The sequence below is a fragment of the Anguilla anguilla genome, chromosome 17 (genome assembly GCF_013347855.1).
Source record: "Anguilla anguilla isolate fAngAng1 chromosome 17, fAngAng1.pri, whole genome shotgun sequence".
Taxonomy (NCBI): Eukaryota; Metazoa; Chordata; class Actinopteri; order Anguilliformes; family Anguillidae; genus Anguilla; species Anguilla anguilla.
Window position 1 is genome coordinate 29544671 of NC_049217.1, and position 22741 is coordinate 29567411.

A 22741-nucleotide genomic window follows, 5' to 3' on the forward strand; every position below is an offset into this window, starting at 1 on the left:
CCCCACCTCTCAAGATGGACCCCGCCCACCTCCTGCTCTTCTGAAGCACGAGTACCATCCTGAAACTGGCCCGTTCTTAACTAGCATGCTACATTACAGTAGTACAAAAAAAAACAAAGAGAAGGGTTAAGCTGAGCAAAGAAGACATCCATTGGATAACGGCATTAGTCCTTGGAAGAGTGGGCTTCATGAATGGATTTTTTCAAACTCTCGGCCAACTCTAGTGTTCTAGAACTCCATTGGCTTTCAGTCGCCAGTAGCGATTGTTACATCAGCGTTGGAATGTTCGGTTGAGAACATTCTGATCACGTACTTGTTATCCTACATGTTAAAGGGTTAATGAAGGTGGCTGGAGTGATGGCAGTTATAGGAACAGGGGGATGGGGAATTCCCATTCCACAGTATCCAGGCGAGGAATCACTTTTACCTACTGTACCTTATTTCACAAAATTCAGTAACGTCTGAACTGAAGACTTCTGTAGCTGTAACCCAGTGCTGTTAGAGTGAATCTGGGACTAGAAGCTAGTCTGTGCTGCTATGATTTTTTTTTTAATGAACGTGAACGTTGTCTGTGTGAGATCTTTTTTTTAAATGAATGTAAACGTTGTCTGTGTGAGATCTTTTTTTTAAATGAATGTAAACGTTGTCTGTGTGATATCTTTTTTAAATGAATGTAAACGTTGTCTGTGTGAGATCTTTTTTTAATGAATGTAAGAGTTGCCTGTGTGATATCTGTTTTAACTGAATGTAAAAGTTGCCTGTGTGTGATCTGTTTTAACTGAATGTAATAGTTGCCTGTGTGTGAACTGTTTTAAATGAATGTAAGAGTTTCCCGTGTGAGATCTGTTTTAACTGAATGTAAACATTGTCTGTGTGAGATTTGTTTTAAATGAATGTAAATGTTGCCTGTGTGTGATCTGTTTTAAATGAATATAGAAGTTTCCCATGTGAGATCGTTTTTTAATGAATGTAAAAGTTGCCTGTGTGTGAACTGTTTTAAATGAATGTAAGAGTTTCCTTTGTGAGATCTGTTTTAAATGAATGTAAGAGTTTCCTTTGTGAGATCTGTTTTAAATGAATGTAAGAGTTTCCTTTGTGAGATCTGTTTTAAATGAATGTAAAAGTTGCCTGTGTGTGATCTGTTTTAAATGAATGTAAAAGTTGCCTGTGTGTGATCTGTTTTAAATGAATGTAAGAGCTCTCTGGCTGTGTGAAACTGTATGAATACTGGTCCCAGTCCATTAACCCTTTTTTTTCTCCACAATTCCAAGTCAGGGTTCTATAATTCCACTGGTTTCCGTCACCAGTGGCGGCTGTCACATCAGCATTATAATGTTCGGTTCAGAACATTCCGTTCATACGTTTGTGACCTCACACCTTATAGGGTTAAAGACGAGAGGGAGACCAGGCCCCCCCTTGAGTCTCACTGCAGGGGGGGCATGTTGCACCCCTGGCTGTACCTGTCTATCTTGTACTGTATATATTAAATAAATGTATTTTTTAAAGTGTCCTGTCTGTGTAGTGTATTGCATCACTTGGACAGTTTCCGCTGCAGGCAAAATTTTGGCGTCAGTCTTTTTATTTGAATTATGTTTAAATACACTTTTTAATATCCTATGCCCAAAAGTATGCCCAATATGGGTAATGCATTTTGAACACTTCAGTTTTTCAATGCATTAATTTCACATTTGGCACGAAACCTGGACTTTATCATGAGTGTACTGCTTGTGGGTTTCTCCTCTAAACATACCCTGTATAATGGAAAAAAATGATTTTTTCCCTAACCTTTCCACCAAATATTTTCATACTGGTTAATCTACCAATGGGAATAACTGGGATTAATGACTATGAAATTATAAATACACCATATTATGTACACTTTATGCTATTGCTACAATCAAGAGGTCTTTAGTCTGCTAGCTTTTATAATTAACTTTATAAGCATGTTGTCATAGAAGACTAGTAAATACTGTAAGTTCTGTCACTGTTATATTCAGCGTTAGAACAGAGAACTGAAAAATAACCTGGAAAGGAGGGTGTTTTGAAAATGAGGGTTACAGAGTTCCACAGCAATGGCTGTACAGTACCACTTTAATCCCAAATATTTGTACACGTATACTAATATGAACAAACCCAGTAACACATATATAACAGAGAAAGTGCATAGGTGGAAAAATAGCCTTCCATATGGTCCATATGTAAGACATCAAAATGAGAAGAAATGTACCACAAAAAGATGAAGTTAATATATGTAAATACAAATAAATCAGATGACAAAATGCCCTTTTTCATTACCAGTTCCTTAAGAGGTATCTCTTATTTTATATTGCATAATACTTTAAATGATCTGAAACATCATATTTTTTTTTATACTTTGAATTTTTCTGTGTTCCCTAAAATGCCCCAACTTACTTCATGCGTGGTCTGAATGAATCTCATTTCGCTTGAACAAGAACAACCCAAAGAGAGTTACAAAGAGCGCAGCGCGGCATCGTCAGATTTGGGAGGCCAGGAAATAAGCCTGGGGCTAGAGTTCAGAGGCTAGCCAGAGGCCGGAAGGGGGATGGTGGGCTGCGAACGGCGGCTCCTCTGGGCGGCTGGCTCACTCTGCCTCGGCGGGGCAGTCGTCCTCGAACACGGCCAGCGCCCGCCGCCGCAGCGGGTTGTAGGCGATGGCCTCCACCTCGCCCCCGCCGTTGCCCTTCTTCTGGAAGTGGATCTCCAGCTGGTCCTGGAGGTCGCTGGGGTCCATGATGGCCGGGATGCCCGTCAGGAGGACCGTGCGGGCAGACGCCGACACCCGCGTCTGGAGAGAGACGGGGGGGGGGGGGGGGGGGCACCCCCAGAAGGGCCATCAGAGAGAGCGGGTGTCCAGTGAGAGAGAAAGATGGGGGGGAGAGAGAGAGAGAGAGAGAGAGAGAGAGAGAGAGAGAGAGTGAGAATATGAGAGAGAAAGAGAAAGGGAGTGGGACAGTTTCAAAGAGAGGGAGAGAGTGAGTGTGAGAGGGAGAGTGAGTCAGACAGTGTAAAAGAGAGGGAGAGAGTGAGAGAGGGACAGTGAGTGTGAGAGACAAAGGGAGATAGTGAGTATGTGAGAGAGATAGGGAGTGTGAGTCAGTGTTAGACAAAGAAAGTGTATGAGAGAGTGAAAGAAAGAGCGTGAGTGGGAAAGAGTGAGAGAGAGAAAGAGTGGCCAAAAGTGACAGTGGGAGAGAGAGAGAGAAAGAGAGAGAGAGAGAGAGAGAGAGAGAGAGAGAGAGAGAGAGATTAGAGACGCAGAGGGAAAGAAAGCCTCAGAGTGAGAGAGAAATGAGATACCATGGCCAGGGTCAGATACCGTGCAGTTTATGCACAGATGCCAGCGGAGCAGACTGGCGCAGCGTCCGTACCTGCAGGTCCGTGATCTCCCCGCTCAGAAACGGGCTCAGCTTCACCCGGCCCCTCGTCCCGTCGCCGAAGTCCACCTCGTGGTACTGCCTGTCTGTCAGGCCTTTCGCAACTGAAAATGCACGGAACCACACGTTCCCCTCACGTTGACCGTTTCCTTAAAAGTTATCAAAGGCAGTTCTACTAAAAAAAAAAGAGAACTGAAAAAAAAAAGAGAACTTGATCTCTTAAAAAATCTTGGCCTCTTACTTACAGTCAGAGGATGTACATGCTCTGTACATCCAAGCTAGTTCGTCTCGCAACAGCACTCTCAACGCTAACTTATAGCGTTCCTTTTATGCCATTACTCTTCGGTTACGCGATAAACACACGCAAAAACGATAACGGGGCGAAGCGCCCGCCCGTCGCCTTTCCGAAAAGCCGGAGAGGCGTGGGTCGTCGCCCCCACACCCACCCGTGTCCTCCACGAAGGTGAGGACGGCGTTGCCGGAGTCGTGCAGCATTTCGGCGCCGTCCACCTCCCCCCCCAGGTTCCGCCGCTTGGCGAAGTGGATCTCCAGCCGGTCCAGCAGGCGGCTCTGCTCCACCCCCCTCGGCAAGTCCGACACCAGGACGCGCCGGCTGCACAGGCCCGTGGTCACCTGGGTAGGGAGGTTCACGTAGCGGGGTTCACAGTTCACACTTTACATTTTATTTTGGGCATGTAACAAGGGGGACTTGCGATTTCTGATACTACCCATTTTATACAGGTAAGGCTTTTTACTGACGTAATTCAGGTTAAGTACCTTTGCCTAAGGGTACAGTGCAATGGCAACATCCTACCTGGGAACTGAACCAACAACCTTCTGAGTATCAATTGCACTACACTGCTGTGACGTCCATCAAGAGGCCGGCCAGCCAACTTTTGTAAATATTCTGAATTGGTTGCGATTTGAATCCAGAAAAAGAAACACTGGTGATGTAACAGTTATTGGAGATGATCCTTCACCTCCACTTGACTGGGGATCATCTCCAGAAACACAAACGTTGGCAAAGTCACAGTGATGGGAGATGATCCCTTACCTCCACTTGACTGGGGATAATCTCCAGAAACACAAACGTTGGCAAAGTCACAGTGATTGGAGATGATCCCTTACCTCCACTTGACTGGGCATCCAGATCAGAACCGGCGAGGCCTCCAAACTGATGCAGCAGTCCCCAAGCTTGATCTCATGCTGCTTCACTCTCACAACGTTCTGAGCCACTGCGTAAACACAGGCCACAGATCACGTCTCTCCCCCCAAATCTTACTCAATACTGCTACTCATGAAATTATACTATTTCCAAGTGTAACATATTTACGTTATCATCGATCTTTGGACATTTTAAAGTCCAAATCATGTAGGTATGTCTGAATATTATGGCGTGATTGTTTGGGGCGTGTCCTAAATAATGCGTCGCTCAGTTTTTTCTCTTTGGATGCATTGTCATGGAAACCGCACCAGCCTGTAGTGAAAATGCTTCTGTCGAGGCGTTCTTTGAAAAATCTCACCAGCTTCATCCTCAAAGGTTATCAGGGCCGTCCCCCCCTCCATGGGGTAGATAATTCGGGTCCTCGTCTGAAACCTGCTGAGGCCTCCCCCTTCACGCACAACTCCATGGAAGACCAGCTTCTTCTCAGGCATCGAACTGGACTCCTTCAACAGCCACAATACAGAAATGAGCGGCATCCATTTTAGCAGGAATGGACCACACCGACAAGACGAGTGCTCTTTTTTTTGTGACATCACAAACCTGCTCCTTGACAGGAAGTGAATGTGTAAGGATACAAGAGGCAGTCGGGCTAGGGTCTCCTGAATGGCGAGACATTTTACATTTTACATTTACTGAGAAACATTTTTCTATTTGGAATGGCCAACTTCAAGCCCTGTCGCTGGTCCCATCGTAGCACTATTCTTCAGACTAACATGTGCTAACGTGAGTCACGTCTTGTTAAATATATATATATATATATATATATATATATGCCCTTGAAAAGACTGAACAGTCATTGCATGTCCGGATTACAGAGTATGGAGTATGCTATTAGTGAAAACCAAATAAGAGCAGCTTGGAGTATATACAATTCTAGAATGACTTTTAAAAACAGACTTTCTTTCCTTGCAACAACACATTTACAAATGCATCATGTACCATTATCCCTCCCAAAACACAGGACCCCATTAAAATATGACAATAATGTAATGACTGCACCAATAATTGGGCCATTCTTGTTGGTACTTTACAACCAGAAAGATCTACTCTTTTAAATTTTAAATTCCCGTTTTCAAGTTTTGTTTCCTTGCAAAACTTGCGCCAATTACTTTTTGAGTCTGGCACATACACTGGCCACAGCCCGTAGAGGCTGGTAAACACTTCTCCTTCCGCATGTGGAAGACCTTGCTCAATATGCTTACCAGACACACATTTCTGAGAATACGAAAAGATTTTATCTCATCATTTTTCCTGTGAACACTGCGCCCGTGCCCACATTGCTTGTCACGGCTGTTCCATCCCTGACCACAAGCGAGATATTTTCCTCGTGTTGTGAAAACCAGATCCATGATATGCGCTCTCTATTGCATGCAGCTTCTGGGCGTGCGAATGAAATATCGTTTCCCTCTCCTGCGTCACCTGTTACTCTGATCCGCGCTCTCACCTGCGCTCTTTTTGTCCCGCAGGTGTAAATAGATGTTGAGGCCATTCGTTCAGTCGTCTCACGTTTAGTATGTTTTACCAGACCGCAAACTGCTGGCCACGATAATTTGGTCCCGGGTCGGGTTTGGTCAAGCCCAAAATGGCAAAAGTCACGGTTCACGGTCGTCTCTTGTGAGCAGAATGTAATTTTTAAAATTAGATCTTTGCATACTTAAAAAAAAAAAAAAAAACAGAATTCACTCATTCAACCTATATTTTCCCACATCACTCAAACACTCATAATGTGTCTCAAGATTCGCGATGGAGTTCGGTCACAAGTGATTCATCATGAAACCCTTGACTTTGCATGTATCTCGTAACCGTACGTATAGTGTAACCATTATATTGAGGTCCTGTCACCTGTTCATTCTGGCTGAGAGACAGCTTGCCAGAGAGATCAGATGGCAAAGGAGACAGAATGAAATTACAATATAGTATTGGTTCAGCACACTAATACTTCCAAGACTATAATAATTATAACAATAATAATAATAATAATAACAATAAGAGTTGGCAGTCATGCTAAGAGTAGATTCTTCCTGGAATAAGGACCTTTGGCAATAAACAATCTCGACAGAGAGTGGTGTTGCCATCAGGGTTGCCAAGCCTGCTTATAATACGTGACTGGGCTTGTTTGTTTTTTGTTTTTTTCCCCCTGAAGATGCTTGAAAAATTCCTGAAGGGGTTGTGGTTATTTGGGTTCGTTTAAAAAAAAAAAAAAACCACAAGAGACGAGGGGAGGGGCGTTTGTTTGGAAATGCAACAAGCAAACTGGTTTTATCACATTCATGTTCAAGGACACAAGCCAGCTAATTAATTTAGCTATTGCACCCCCCCACCCCACCCTGCCCCCCCATTCCGCAACTGGTCCACTCCCTGCTTGTCTGTTGATGGGGAGGTTGCATATTTGCATATTTGTCTCCTGAGAGTTGGCACCACTTGTTGCCAAACGTATAAGCTCGGGGTGTATGACTCCGCATCATTTTCCCTGCCTACGGTTCACCTGCACAAGCCCTGTATGTCCACCGCATGTCTGTACCACCCCGCTCCCCCTCCCCCAACCCACGTCTGCCCAGCAGAACAATACATGTACATGGGCACTGGCATGGGCATGGGCATGGGCATGTGCATGGGCATCCAGCAGCGGTCGCTGAGCCCGCTCGTTCACCCCGTGCAGAGAGCGGACCTACCTGGGCCTGCTGACGCAGGTGGACTGCCTCCTGGTCCAGGTGACGGAGCTCCGCCTGCATGCTGAGCAGCAGCTCCTGCAGCCTTCTCTCCTCCTCTTGTGCGGCCGCCAACTTCGCCTGAAAGAGGTAGAGCACCCGCCGGTGTCCGCTGATTGGCTCGCGTCGGCACATCGCTTAAAGGGTGCGTCCGGACATAACCTCCGGACATCAGGAATTATTTCGGATGTCAAGAATCATTTTGCAACAATGAATTAGTGTAAAGCCCAATGGCAACGATGGTAAATAAATGTAATATCGCAATGGCCACACCGGTCAAGGTGCTATCGTGAGAATGAACATTCGAGCATTAGGGCATCCCACCGGGCAAACTGGCCCGACTGTTGATGCAGTGGGACTACTGTGTAGTGGGAGACCGAGGTTTGGTCCCTATGCAACGAACCCAAGCTCTCTCACTCGTCCAAAGATTTCACGGGAAACCACGTTACCGGTCAGCGTCGCCAGAGAGTGTTGTCACGGTAACCTGCTACAAGGCCTTCCCTTTCCCGTGCTTTGCCAACTAGCCGAGCTACACCCGCTACACCAACACCCAGCAGGTTCATGCTTTTGCCTTCTCACAAACTCTCCACCCATCACCGTGTAAATAACGACGACAAAAAAATTATAATAAACCACCCCCTTACTCCTCATCGACGTCTGCTCTTCCATTCCTTACCTGGCAGGAGATACAAAGACCTCAGGGGAAACTTGTAAGCATTGATTTTGGGAGACTGCGGTGCCGGTGCCTCTACCTCTACCTCTACCTCTACCTCTGCTTATCCAAGCCTAACCTTTCCGTCCTCCACCCTCTGGGCTCGATCCTGCTCTTCGGCCTCCATAGTCTGCCCCAGTTTGGCGATGCGCTTCTCGTACTCCTCGGTCAGGTGCAGCTGCTCGTCCCTGGCTTTCGTGAGGTCCCGCTGATCAGTCACCATCATGTCATAGGTCACCTGCGCGCACACACACACACACACACACACACACACACAGAGCAAAATAACGACTTTCTGTCTATACCCGAGCCTCGATTCTGTCTTTCGTTCCTTCCTGGCGCCGAGTTCAAGAAGGACTCAAAAAAAATCTGTTGCAACACACCTTGCACTTTTCAATCTCCATCTTGGCCGCTTCCATGGCAAAGACGGGCGACTCTTCGCCCTTCTCGGACACTAGGGAAAAATCCTGACAAGCAAATAAGACACTGAAGTCAATGTGACGACATGCCTGCACTATGTAGCCTACTTAAAATCATTAAAGGTACCTCGTCAAGTATAAACCAAACGCGCGAAAGGGGTTCCTTTTACCTCGTCAGAAGACATCCGTGGGCGGAGAGGAGTCTACGGGTGGAAAGGACAGATTCAATCGGAAAACGACCACTTAGATTAGGCAGCACTGCGCGGCGCACAATCAAGGTGCCATCGCTCTTGCGCTTCTCATACTTTCTCAGTCTTAATGCATGACTTGTGTTAATTATTCTCAAAGCGAAATAACTGCAGCGCTTCTTCGTTTTTAAAATAGACCGAATTTTTATTCGGTTTTCTTTTTATTTTCACAATAATACGTTTTATTTATTTTTTAAAAGGCTTTCCCCGATCCAAATGACGCCATACCCGTAACAAATATCAAGAAAACACAGTAGACAAAACTGGGTAGAGTAGAAACCACGGGAATAACCGTGATTATGATTAACGTCTGAGGTAGCACAAGTCCCTCGTCGATAGTCAAGAATGCATGCCATTTCGTCATGACAAAAGATAAAGATAGTTTCATATTTCCTGCACGAAGAAGACTCTTACTTGAACTGAAATTGCGATCCTGATTAATAGTACAGTTGTGGTAGTACTATGCAGCATTAGCCTACAGTTGGTCCAATAAAAATAGAATAAGAGATACAATTAAGTTGACTTAATAGTTTAGTCAGGGTTTCTTTTACAAAATGTAACTGTATCCGGACAAGTCAATTAACCACGTTTTAGCCTAATCAAACGCATCGTTGATACTTCTGAATTGATCAGATGTAATCCAATACAGCATTAAAACGGTCTAGATGTTCACGATAAATAAACTGGTGGGAAAACATCGACATCCTACAAGTAAAAATCAAAGGAAATCAATATATTTTCCGCCAACTCACCTGTGAAAAGCTTTGCCGAGTGTGCCAACTGCTTTCGGTTTACTTCGTAAACACAAGGTGGCCGACAGCGCTCAACACAGAAACGTTTGTAACAAACAAACCGTCCGGTCGTCGCGGCCAACGGCTTTATTTTTGATTGGGGGCTCTGGTCTAAAATACTGGAAGATTAAATTTGCTCTGGGTTATGAAAAGTCTAAATTAATCACAAGTTGCGCAAACGCTGACACGAACAACAAAAAATGAAAGCGATACCAGGATTAACGATTGGCAGGTTGGTTCACAACAACGACGATGACAATGTACTGTTCCGCCAACACTTAGACAATACACTAACATTTGGGTTTAATTTCATTGGTGGGAGAGCGGAGTTCCCACTCATCACTGTAAAGCACTTTGAGCGTTCGGAAAAGTGCTATATAAATGCAATGATTCATTAATGCATAATTGCAAATGCGCGTTGGAAGAAAACCTACATTTTAAACCCGATTCTCTTAATCGGTTAAGGGCCGTGCAAAGCGAGGTCCTACACAAATTGTACACGTGTTAAACAAATTCTTACGCAGTGTAAAAGAATTAGCATTTGGAGAAACATTCAATATTAGTTGCAGTCCTTTTGGGCAGTCAGATTCATAGGCAGTTCAGAAAATGAGGTGGCACATTTGGCATTTACCACAGGCTTTTCTAATGATAAACTAAATTATTTAAATTCACGGGCAATGTCTCAGTATGTGTAACCAAAGGTGAATCTGCTTGTGGTGGGGGACCGACCAGGCCTACCTCATGTACACAACTCAAAATGTATGTGACAACTGTGACCACTAGTGTCACATTTTGGCTTCAGAACACATTTAAAACCCCACTAAAAAATAAAAACAAGAATAAATCAAGACCCATAAGAGACCAGGAGATGGATTTTGCACATTTATTAATGAAAGAGATGCATGAAGTTTAGAATCGGAGCTTCTGGAAGAACCATTTGTTCTTGCCTGTCTTGTACCTGTGAAAAGATCAGAACATTGTCAAGGAAACAAGCTAATCACGTGCAGAAACAAGGCTAAAAAAGACTGTTTCAGGCAATTTCAGGTATCAGTGATTATTTTGCGTACAATTTTAGACTTGTATGTGACATAGAACAGTGGTAACCAACCTGGAGATCTACCATCTCATAGGATTTCATCTTAAACATAATTTGGCACCTGACACTACTAATTCGCAGTTCAACAAAATCTCTAGCTGTTGAATGAGGTGTGCTTTGTTAGGGTTGGAGTGAAAACCTACAGGATGGTAGATCTCTAGCTGTTGAATAAGGTGTGCTTTGTTAGGGTTGGAGTGGAAACCTACAGGACGGTAGATCTCTAGCTGTTGAGTGAGGTGTGCTTTGTTAGGGTTGGAGTGAAAACCTACAGGACGGTAGATCTCTAGCTGTTGAGTGAGGTGTGCTTTGTTAGGGTTGGAGTGAAAACCTACAGGACGGTATATCTCTAGCTGTTGAGTGAGGTGTGCTTTGTTAGGGTTGGAGTGAAAACCTACAGGACGGTAGATATCTAGCTGTTGAATGAGGTGTGCTTTGTTAGGGTTGGAGTGAAAACCTACAGGACGGTAGATCTCTAGCTGTTGAGTGAGGTGTGCTTTGTTAGGGTTGGAGTGAAAACCTACAGGATGGTAGATCTCTAGCTGTTGAATGAGGTGTGCTTTGTTAGGGTTGGAGTGAAAACCTACAGGACGGTAGATCTCTAGCTGTTGAGTGAGGTGTGCTTTGTTAGGGTTGGAGTGAAAACCTACAGGACGGTATATCTCTAGCTGTTGAGTGAGGTGTGCTTTGTTAGGGTTGGAGTGAAAACCTACAGGACGGTAGATATCTAGCTGTTGAATGAGGTGTGCTTTGTTAGGGTTGGAGTGAAAACCCACAGGACGGTAGATATCTAGCTGTTGAATGAGGTGTGCTTTGTTAGGGTTGGAGTGAAAACCTACAGGATGGTAGATCTCTAGCTGTTGAGTGAGGTGTGCTTTGTTACAGTTGGAGTGAGACCCTAACAGAGGACGGTAGGTCTCCAGGAACAGGGTTGGTTACCACCGCCTTGAATCACGTGCGACTCGAAGCCGGAATCCAAACGAGCCACAGCAGCCAATCAGAACGCTTGTTCTCACCTCTCCTCGAACTTGATCTTGGCTTCCCGCCTGGCTTTACGCTTCAGGGCGGGGTCCCTGAACACGTCCTTGTTGACGATGGTTTTGTCCAGAGGGATGTCAACAGAGTATCTGAATGGGGGGGGGGAAACACACAAGGGCATATTAATTCATTATTATTATTATTTTTTTTTAATAATTTTTTTCTCCATTTTATTTGGTAAATAGTAAATGGACTGCATTTATATAGCGCTTTTATCCAAAGCGCTTTACAATTGATGCCTCTCAATCACCAGAGCAGTTAGGGGTTAGGTGTCTTGCTCAGGGACACTTCGACACACCCAGGGCGGGGGATCGAACCGGCAACCCTCCGACTGCCAGACAACCGCTCTTACCTCCTGAGCTATGTCGCCCCTATTTGTATTGTATTTGTATCTGATAAGACAATTTTCTATTTCCATGTGTATATATGTGTGTGTGTGTGTGTGTGCACATTTGAGAAATGGGATCAAAATAAGGATATGTTGACATGAACAGTTTAGACATCCCCCATGCAATTTAAGCTCGATTCATTTCAGAAGAGCCAGCTATTGATGTTGTAGCGTGTGCAGGGCTTGTACTTGATGTTCACCTGTGACAGTTCATTTCTGAAACGCACGCCAGTAAAACACAAACAGGCCCACAAAGTACTGTGCCTTCTGTGCACTACTGAGCTCTCGTGCGAACAGACTGAACAAAAGCAGTTTATCAAAGATGGGGTCATTGTTAAACGCGTTCACAAGCTACATCACCAGTGTGGCTCATTTCCATCGGCACAATTTCAATTGAACGGAAATTTCTTTCTTCTGACACGCATTTTTGTGGACCTACATCACTGGCATACAGACGTCAGTGCAAGTTTGTCTGAAGCTACAACCGTTTCAATTTAAATAAACGAGCTAGGTGTGCAAGATTCAACAAGCTGATCAAGAATGATTTCAAGACTTCTACTGGTCGTGGGAGACAACCTGTTGGCAAAAAAAATATACGAAAGGGCACCAGAGTGCATATGCATGTGAATAAATCAGCTCGTGTCACTCAACATTATTACTGTTTGTGCCAATGCGGTTGGAAACTAGCTGGCCTGATTGACATTTGATTTATGCCTCTGCTGCTGCGCGCGTGTGAGTGAGTGAGTGAGTGACTGAGTGTGTGAGTGAGTGAGTGAGTGACTGAGTGTGCGAGTGTGTGAGTGAGTGAGTGAGTGAGTGAGTGACTGAGTGTGTGAGTGAGTGAGTGAGTGAGTGAGTGAGTGAGTGAGTGAGTGACTGAGTGAGTGAGTGAGTGAGTGAGTGAGTGAGTGACTGAGTGTGTGAGTGAGCTCTCCCTCCTGTAACCTCTTAGCAGCGATAGACAGCATTTCTGAGTGAAAATCTGGGACTAATAGGCCACACATTGCACGCCGTAGGCTAAATCAATGTCAGATCATGCCATCACAGACAGTAGCTAAGAGTACGTAAAACTTAGCATACAATACTCTTTTTCAGGAATAATCTACTTGCGTTCGGCCTACAGTGCCTGGCGCCTCCTGAGCCCGTGAGCACCAATCAGACGAGCTTTAACAGTTATTCCTGCTTTCATATGCATGTGCTGTGACTAAATCGCCAATGAAAAAAGGGCGAGAGTTATATACCCTGGTGGTATTTTTCTTTATTTTTATATTATTTTTAATTTACGTCATTTCTGCTATTATCATTAGCAATTTATTTTATTTATATTTTTATCTTAATACCTGTGGAACTGATTTCTATTGTTTCTTTTGTAAAGCACTTTGAGCTGCATTTTATGATATGAAAGGTGCTATATAAATAAAGTTTATTATTATTATTATATGGTGAGAGGAGCTGTGGCAAGTTTTTGGGTGCGGCCAAATTTTGTGCTGGTGCCAGTAACAGGAAAAAGTCACTCCCACCAACTGAAGAAGTTAGCCTGGAGGCCTGCAGTGCACCAGTAACATTGGCAGACTCGACTGGAGAACCAGGCGTTTCCTGAGATTTCAGGTATTACAGACTCTGGAGGTGGACACTCCCTTTTCTTTCCCGATTTTCCCGTTAATCACAGGGCTGAACACAAACCTGGATCATGCACTTTAATCGGGATTCCGTTGCACGTTTATCCTTCGTGACAGCCTGGCATGCAGATTATGAAGCGTGTGTGTGTGTGTGTGTGTGTGTGTGTACTGAGCTGGCTCTAAAGCAGGAGCCCCAAATCTTATCCGAAAAGGGCCGGTGTGGGTGCAGGTTTTAGTTTTAGCCCAGCACTACAACACGTAATTAAACCAACTAATCTGGCCTTCAATCAAGACCCTGGATAAGCAGAATCAGGTGTCAAAATGTTGGGCTAAAATAAAAACCTGCACCCACACCGGCCCTTTTATTCTGGACCCCCCCCTTCACCCCCTCCACCCCCAATTATGTCCCACATTGCCTGATGGTGCAGAAATTCACGGACCTGGTGGGCATGAGGTGGTTGTAGTTGTAGACCTTGACGAAGGCCTTGATCTTGGACCTCTTGGCGACCTTCTTCTTGCCCATGGTGGTGGTTACCTTGCGGGGGTAGCGGTCGATGCCTGACACCAGGGCGTGGCTGTAAGGGCGGTCGGACGTCCCGTCGTCAATGTTCTACAAGGGGGGGGGGGGGGGGGGGGGGGACAGCACAAGCGGTACAGACGGTGTGTCACATCCTGTCGTCAGGTGCTAAAATGCCCACAACAGAATCCTTAAGCTCCAGCTGAGACCAAAGATTTGCGACGAGACTAAACAGTTTCAGAACGCTGCAGAGAGGAGGAGGAGAAGTGGAGGTGCTACCTGTCTCAAAATGGCAGATACAGGTGCAGCTGATTTAACTTCTCTAATCCCAGATGACAAGTTTTAGAATGTTGCACAGAGTCGCCAGTTGCAGCTTGTCCCGTCGTGAATCTTTGGTCTGAACTGGGCTTTAGAAGTAACATGCAGACCCAAAGTTTGTTTCTTTACCTTGACGATGACGGCCTTGCGTCCAGCGTAGCGTCCAGCCAGGACCATCACCACCTTCCCAGGTTTCATGAACTTGCCCATTTCTATTCACACAAAACAGACAAGCACTCACAATACTGACCAGGTAATGCTGCTCTGTCAATTCCATAAAAAAGGTTTTTAGAACTGGAGGGTCGTCTAATACATACACATACAACTGCGTTCTGGAGACCCACAGTTCATAACCTAACCACAATGAACATCGTTTAACAAGTAACGCCTTAGATCAATCACTTTACATGTACATTATTTGTGAGATGATCAACTAATGACTGCCACGAAGCTGTTCGTTCAGTCAGAGCTAGCCTGTTTCTCCAGTCAGGACTGCTGGTTTTGGAAAGATACGACATTCGCGAAATTAGCATTCTTACAGCGAGTTATTCTACACTGCAGCTAGCGAGATATAAAATATTTTCACCCGCATGTAACTTTAATATGAAACAGTCCACCGCTACCTTAAGATCTATCACATATTTTTTTAGAGGAAATAACGTTACTGTGCGGACATGAGCTGCCATGTTTATGCTCAGATGACACGTCTCTTTCATTTAGGCATTTTCCCCCAAATTACAACAACACACACACACTACTGAGTCTAGTTTGATACTGGATACTTATTGTACAGATTGGGAACACAAACAGTACTGTGTTTATTCGTACTTTCGACGATGGCGAAAGATTGTGTGGCTAGAACTGTACTCACTTCTGATGCTCAATGGCCGCCGCTTCCAGGAAAGGAAGTACAAAGTTATCACGTGATCTTTCAGGCCGAATACAAGTGACGTCAGTTCCTTCACAGTATGCCACACCATAGAGACCATCGATAAAGATAAATTTGGACCTCGACTGTGCCATAGATATTAAAACCCAGGACTTTAACTGACAGAAAGACGAAAGCGATTGAAATTTAGTTAAACACTAATTAACGATGCAGTTATTGGAAGTGATTACTGCATCGTTAATTGGTCAATCTAAGCTTCAGCGAGTTGGTCGAGTGCTTTTTGCTGAAACAAATCTCTCTAGCTCTTGTGTTTGCTTGAATTTTTGTTTAGGTCGCCTTGGCTGTACATTTGCATCATTTAGCGGTACGACGCTTATAAATATTATTTCATTTTAAAAACATGCATAATAATTGCAGCTGTTGTTTTCCTCTTTCTTTAATTCACATAAAATTCAGAATAGAAAATTTCTATGGCAGTGGGCTAGACTTAAATTGTAAATGGTAAAATGTAAACTCACTGCAAGAAAAGAGTGAACGAGCATTAAAAAAAGAATGTAACAATAATAATAATAATAATAATAATAATGCTCTTTTTTTATGATTTACCGTTTTGTGGACTTAAAAGATCTGAGCTTAAATATCCAAGCATGTTTAATAAAAAAAAAACATTTACATTTCATTAGTAAAATATGGTGATTAACTGGGGAATTCTTGCGTTTTCTATTTTTAAATTGATTATGCATAGTTCAAAAGTCTACTTTTATCTTGATAGACTGCCCACACTGTTAAAACTGCAAATAAAAATGTCTGTACTGTGCGTTGTACTGATGTTGTTTGTTCTTTGTCCAGGACAACCAGTGTCGTGTCTAGGAAACGACAGAGTTCCACGCCAATCGCCAATCTGTAGAAAACAATTTCAGGAGGGAAAAGACACAACAGCAGCAAGCTCTTCAGAAAGTTTAGACTTTATTGCACAAGTGCACAAAGCCGGATCAATTCAGCAGAATTGAACCTCGATTGTCAGTTTTGCATACATTTTATACACAATTTGTGCCCACAACCCCCCTTTAACACATTTCTAAAAATATCAGCCATCTGGTCTTTTCTGGCACAGTAAGGAGTTTCACTTTCCTGTTCGTGGGTCAACTTTGACCTTTTTGGCATAAAGATGATTTTCGGTCCTTATGATGTTCTTAATGTATCAGTAACTATTCTTATCATAGTGGACAGGTGCCCCAAAACTGAGTTTTAGTTCTATTGATGTCTTTAATTAGTCTATTGATGTTCTTAATTAATCTTCATCAGTGGACAGGTACCCCAATTTTCCCTTACTTTGTACTTTCCCACTTACGCATACACCACGTCATTGCTTTCTGTATTTTTCCATTACACATACAAGTTCATAGAGTTATAGCCTCCTGTACCTTTTTTACTTTATTCAGGTTACACATGGGTCACTGTAAAGTATTAGTTTTCTAGCATATCTATTTGGCACTAATTTTCTGCTGAGTAAGTATGGTTTTTTTAAGCCTTCTGCGTTTGCCTTTTTTTTTTTTCTACAGTGTATACTGTGGTTTCTTGCGTTTCCATAAGCTTTGCTGCAACTACTGATATAGAGTTATTGGATTACATATTGATTATATTAGTATATAGTTATACATGTGATATATGAGTGTATATAATTTTTATCATGAAGCATTGAGAGTTTGGAGGAAACAGTCTGATCAACATTGACAGGAATACCCTTTAACAACAAAAACTTTAACATGTGACTTCATCACAATCATGGGAAGTCTCAAAATTCTCCTACATTCCCCCCTTTCGGGGTCAAACCTCATGGCCCCGAAAAACACCCCTCGCTGTGTTCTTATTCTCAGCGTCAGACAGTGTCGGGTGTGCACCACCCCTGTATATTATGTTGGGTGCCTGCGCATCCCCTGCTGCCATAGCAGCATCCAAATGTATCAGATTCCTCAATGTAACGTTGTTCCCATGGTTCCTCCAACACTCTCTCTAGTCGCAAAAAATTGATTATACATATCAAAGCTGTATATATTATTCTAAGTGACCCAACAAAGTTATTATACACAATTTCTTAACACGTTGATTCTTAGCACGATGTGTTGCTGCAGTCCTCATAGGTGGTAAGTTCCTGGTATATCTTCCAATCCAGAGTACGCGGTCTGCGCGTCACTCCACTGGAAAGCCGGCCTGCGATTCTCGTACTGGACCCGCAGGGGCACTGTTGGTGCTGTTGCTCCCTTGGCTGGTGTCAGCGCCCACAGTCCCTCCGCTCTCCCCGTCTTCTGAGAGCAGAGCTGCAGCTTCTTCCTGGACACCTTGTGTCCCCCCTTTTGCCCCCCTTATGTACTGTTCTTTTGTATCTGCACATAGTAATAAGTCATCAACATATTGCAACACCACACTTTTGAGATTTCTCTTCCCACGGTACCACACTTGGTCTTTTACTTGTGTCTTAATATCCCCTATTACGGCCTCTAATTTTGCTTCTTTTGCGCCTATTTTTATTAATGCCGGTTTTGTGGTCGGGCTTAACATTGTTTTCCCAGAGAACCCTATTGTTTGAATAACTTCTCCCGACAGTGGCAGATGTAAAGCATATTCTTTCTTAATGCATGTACATGTTGCTCCAGTATCTATCATCATAGGGACAATTTTTTCTCCGATTTGTACATTTATTATAGGCTCTTGTTCTGGCCCGTTGGTTCTCATTGCATGCTGCCCTACTCTGCCTGGGTTCTCTGGGCACCCCTATTGGGCACCTTGGTAATTTACAGGTTCCATACTCTGATATGGGGGCCTAGCCTGGGGAGGTGGGGCCAAGTTGGGGTAACCCTGCAATTGCTGAGGCTGATTAGATACCCAGGTCCCCTGGTTACCTGGGTACATCCTTTGGGTGTTTGGACACCATCTTTTTATGTGCCCCTCCTGACCACATCCATAGCAAAATATGGGGCCCTGTCTCTGTTGATTAGGAAAACTCTGCTGGTTCCAATTTCTATTCTGCATGTTGTTATTCTGATTCAGCTGCCCTTTCCACTGATTATTTTGACCACCATTCCCTGGCCCTCCCCCCCTTTGATACCCACCCGGTTGGGTGCCCCCCCCTTTCATATTACCTTGCATGGCCACTGGGTGAGGGATGCCGGAGAAGTCGTAGACCACCGTCGGCCGGGGCACCATCCGGCTGCTCCATGGTTCAGGCGGGGGGGTGGCTTCGAAGTTAAAGAATTCATTGTCCATATACTGTATTTTCACAGATGCCACTTTTTCTGCCTCTTTTTCTTTGGCTCTCAGCTCCTCCAGCTGCAACTGCAGTAGCTTCCTTTGAATGTCTTTTGTTTGATCTTCCAGCTTTTTCCCTTCTTCCCGCTGCCTGTCCACAGCGTGCACCACGTGATCCACAAATTCTCTGTGTGTCATGGTGTTCAGTCCCACCACCTCATCGAGGCGGCGCCCCACTTCCGGTGACATCCCCTCCTGGATGGCTTTGCGGAATAGGGTGGTCATTATGGGATCTGCCCGTACGTCCCTTTTAGTAAACAATCTCCACCTGCGCAACTGCATGTGGATGTATGTCGCCAGTGGTTCATTGTCTTTTAACGGCGGTCCCGTTAAGGCCGCCATGTCCAGTCGTGCGGGATACAGGGCTCGCAGAGCAGTCCAAACAACCCCACGCACGTTATCAAACGGCCCACCGTCCACTGCTGGAGACTGCGCATGGTTTCTGTCAAAGCCAGCCTGCTCAAATATGTCCAGCATTGTTTCCATCCCCACAACCTTTCCCAGGAGAGCCTTCAGGTCCCCCACAGCCAGGATCCGGCCTGTCGTCTCCTCCTCCAGCACCCTGATCCAGTGGCTTGCTCCATTCTGCAAATCAGGGAGATTGGTTATTACATTATGCATATCTTGGGTGGACCAGGGAATGTATCGGGGTACACCCTCTTCCTTAATCAACAATGGTGCTATAGTATTGGGTTTACTAGCAGTATGGCTATATCCTTCTGCTGCTGGGTTACACCGGGTTGGCGGCCTTTCTCTTGTGTTTTGATATCGCCCAGCTAAATCTCCTCCCACCTGTGCAGGCCCCTCTCCCCCGTCTGACTCTTCTGCCTCACTATTGTTTGTCTGGCATGCCTCATTGTCGCTCGCCTCACTTTTTTCTGCTGGGGAGAATTCCTCCTCCCCTTTATTGTATTTATATTCTGCTTGGGCGATTTGCTTTCTATTTATAATGTCTTTCGTCAAATATGGCTTATGTTTTTCTCGGGACTCTGTTCTCTTGGTAATTTTTGGCTTCAGCTCTTCCCACGTGTTATACGGGAGCTTTTCCCATCTAACATTTCCCCACCCCGCAGTTTCGCATTTTTTATGTGTTTCCCCGTCCCTTTTTGGCCCCACCTGTTCAGGCTTTTGGCATATTTTAGACGTTTGCTGTTTTTTCTCAGTGTCTCTTATCTCCTTTGCCTTTTTTATTAACCGGCTATGGTATTCATCATACTGGTTATATTTTTCTTTTAACAGCTCTTCTAACTCCTCCACTTCCTTGTATTCTCTCCTTAGCTCTGTTACCCTTTTTTCTATTTTTCCCTTTTCTTCCTCAAGCCGCGCTCTCTCTATCCCGAGCTGTTCCTCACTTTCCTCATGTTCTACCCACCCTTGTATCTGAACCTGTATTTTTACTACTGGACACACAGTTACTGCAGATGTTACCGGGCCTATTGGGTACACGCCCTTCTCTTTTATTTCCGCATGTCCTGATGACTGCGGGGTATACGGAGGGGGGGTCATTTCTTCACTGCGACCCCCACTCATTCCTACATATTTTTCTAGGGAAGCGGACCTAAACCATCCTAAAATTCTTTTTTCCTGTTCTCTTTTTCGCTTTCTTTTTTCTGACTTGTCTCCTGTTCTATAATTTGCTATTACCCCTCCCATCTGATCGCATATTTCTACATCAAACGTGCCCTCTTTAGGCCATTTTGTCGCCATTCTTTTAGTTCTTTTTTCCCATTTTCCTGATATATGTTCTATCTCCTTTTTACAATTAGGATATTTTCCTGTGATTATTTCAACCGGCGTTCTCTCTCCTTTTTCCATTATTTTATGGTTATTTTAATACTTTTATCCTATTTCCCTATTTGAAGATTTTATTATATATTTAACCTTTATTTTCCCCTTTTTTATACTTTCTACACACTTCACGTTTCTTTACTTATTTTCCTTTATAGTTGCACCTACACATAAATCACAATTTTTTCCTCAATACAACGTTAGTTCTGCGCAAGCACAAGCATCTAATCTAAGCATAAACACAGTTGAACAATATTTTACCTTACCAACAATACTTTTTTCTTACTTTATACCTCAGAGGACAGTGTTTTTCCCAAACACGCTTTTACCAGAGCTCTTGCAGGTGGCCTTTTTTGGGTTTCTCTCCTCCCAAGTCTCTGGCACCTCTTTTTTATAAAACAACAGCAACAGTGAAAACCTTCAGCAGCAAAAATGTACTTAAACACTATTTCCTAGTTCCAGCCCACTTTGCAACACAAAAACAGTAATAGCGAAAACCTTCAGCAGCCACAATGCATTTAAACACTTATCCTAGTTTCAGCACATTTTGCAACAAACAAAAAAACATATATTGTCCTGTTCTTACACCACACTCAATTCACTCACGGTTCGTAGCGCACGTTTCTGAAGAGCTCGCTGCTTTTCTTTCACTCAATTTTCGGTGTTAGTGTCCGGGTTGGTTTTACGAAAGGATGGTACCTTTTTCGTATCCCGGACGAGCCCCCAAATGTCGTGTCTAGGAAACGACAGAGTTCCACGCCAATCGCCAATCTGTAGAAAACAATTTCAGGAGGGAAAAGACACAACAGCAGCAAGCTCTTCAGAAAGTTTAGACTTTATTGCACAAGTGCACAAAGCCGGATCAATTCAGCAGAATTGAACCTCGATTGTCAGTTTTGCATACATTTTATACACAATTTGTGCCCACAACCCCCCTTTAACACATTTCTAAAAATATCAGCCATCTGGTCTTTTCTGGCACAGTAAGGAGTTTCACTTTCCTGTTCGTGGGTCAACTTTGACCTTTTGGCATAAAGATGATTTTCGGTCCTTATGATGTTCTTAATGTATCAGTAACTATTCTTATCATAGTGGACAGGTGCCCCAAAACTGAGTTTTAGTTCTATTGATGTCTTTAATTAGTCTATTGATGTTCTTAATTAATCTTCATCAGTGGACAGGTACCCCAATTTTCCCTTACTTTGTACTTTCCCACTTACGCATACACCACGTCATTGCTTTCTGTATTTTTCCATTACACATACAAGTTCATAGAGTTATAGCCTCCTGTACCTTTTTTACTTTATTCAGGTTACACATGGGTCACTGTAAAGTATTAGTTTTCTAGCATATCTATTTGGCACTAATTTTCTGCTGAGTAAGTATGGTTTTTTTAAGCCTTCTGCGTTTGCCTTTTTTTTTTTTCTACAGTGTATACTGTGGTTTCTTGCGTTTCCATAAGCTTTGCTGCAACTACTGATATAGAGTTATTGGATTACATATTGATTATATTAGTATATAGTTATACATGTGATATATGAGTGTATATAATTTTTATCATGAAGCATTGAGAGTTTGGAGGAAACAGTCTGATCAACATTGACAGGAATACCCTTTAACAACAAAAACTTTAACATGTGACTTCATCACAATCATGGGAAGTCTCAAAATTCTCCTACACCAGAAGCAGAAAACCATGTCAAACCAAGTCACCTGAAGATCAACGACTGCCTGGAAGTGACTCTTAACTTCTGGCTGGCCATTCTGAATAGCTGCTGGACGGACGTTTGATCTGACCAATGAGCGCCTAGAGGCGGAGCCTGAGGCTACTGGCCCCGCCTACCGCCAGCGCTCACTCGATTACACAGTGGGTCGAGCTGCACAACCTGGAGATGGCTGAGGGGCACTTCATGCACCGATGTATTACCGCTCTGCTGGACAGCCAGTGGGAGGAGGCACTCGAGTGTCTGTGCTGCCTGCTGACCACCATTGGACTGCGTTAAAGCCAAGGTACTGCAGAGCAAGGCCATATCTCTTGGAAAACAAATGTACACACACCCACAGACATACATGCATGCACACCCACACACACACTGACTGTCCCTCTCTTCTCTGTGTATGCAGTGCCATATGGACAGGCACTCACATCAAATGGAGCAGATCCTGAAGGAGCGGAAGACCTCATCCAGGATCCATTTTATGCTAGAAGTTGTAATAGACCTAAGAGAGGTGCCGACACCCCCCTGATTGAGCTCCACCCATCGTCTGTTGAGAACCACACCTCTGC

At 44.0% G+C, this 22741-nt stretch overlaps 3 protein-coding genes across 7 annotated transcripts; all 3 read right to left on the bottom strand.

The window, feature by feature from the left end:
* Positions 1 to 2054: 2054 nt before the first annotated feature.
* Positions 2055 to 9773, bottom strand: LOC118216773 (interferon-induced 35 kDa protein homolog). 2 transcript variants are annotated; one of them, XM_035398245.1, is made up of 10 exons: positions 9460 to 9773; positions 8630 to 8662; positions 8424 to 8507; positions 8120 to 8278; positions 7293 to 7409; positions 4919 to 5063; positions 4524 to 4630; positions 3842 to 4028; positions 3390 to 3499; positions 2055 to 2806 (listed from the first exon to the last, which is right to left on the bottom strand). In XM_035398245.1, the coding sequence occupies exons 2-10, from the start codon at positions 8642 to 8644 to the stop codon at positions 2603 to 2605; spliced, it is 1128 nt and encodes a 375-aa protein (XP_035254136.1). In that variant the 5' UTR covers positions 8645 to 8662; positions 9460 to 9773; the 3' UTR covers positions 2055 to 2602. The 2 variants fall into 2 exon arrangements, with proteins under 2 accessions (XP_035254136.1, XP_035254135.1); XM_035398244.1 differs by lacking the exon at positions 9460 to 9773 and adding an exon at positions 9122 to 9429.
* Positions 9774 to 10367: 594 nt separating this feature from the next.
* On the bottom strand, positions 10368 to 15472 carry LOC118216774 (60S ribosomal protein L27-like). Its single transcript, XM_035398247.1, has 5 exons — positions 15343 to 15472; positions 14601 to 14683; positions 14077 to 14246; positions 11608 to 11718; positions 10368 to 10456 (listed from the first exon to the last, which is right to left on the bottom strand). Exons 1-5 carry the CDS (start codon positions 15458 to 15460, stop codon positions 10408 to 10410), a joined length of 531 nt encoding a protein of 176 aa, XP_035254138.1. The 5' UTR covers positions 15461 to 15472; the 3' UTR covers positions 10368 to 10407.
* Positions 15473 to 17056: 1584 nt separating this feature from the next.
* LOC118216053 lies at positions 17057 to 21293 on the bottom strand. Of its 4 annotated transcripts, none has more exons than XM_035397063.1 (2): positions 18501 to 21293; positions 17057 to 17744 (listed from the first exon to the last, which is right to left on the bottom strand). In XM_035397063.1, exons 1-2 carry the CDS (start codon positions 20479 to 20481, stop codon positions 17551 to 17553), a joined length of 2175 nt encoding a protein of 724 aa, XP_035252954.1. In that variant the 5' UTR covers positions 20482 to 21293; the 3' UTR covers positions 17057 to 17550. The 4 variants fall into 4 exon arrangements, with proteins under 4 accessions (XP_035252954.1, XP_035252956.1, XP_035252953.1 ...); XM_035397065.1 differs by lacking the exon at positions 17057 to 17744 and having other exon boundaries at positions 18103 to 19251; positions 21061 to 21293; XM_035397062.1 differs by lacking the exon at positions 17057 to 17744 and having other exon boundaries at positions 18103 to 20840; positions 21061 to 21293.
* Between the last annotated feature and the right edge of the window lie 1448 nt (positions 21294 to 22741).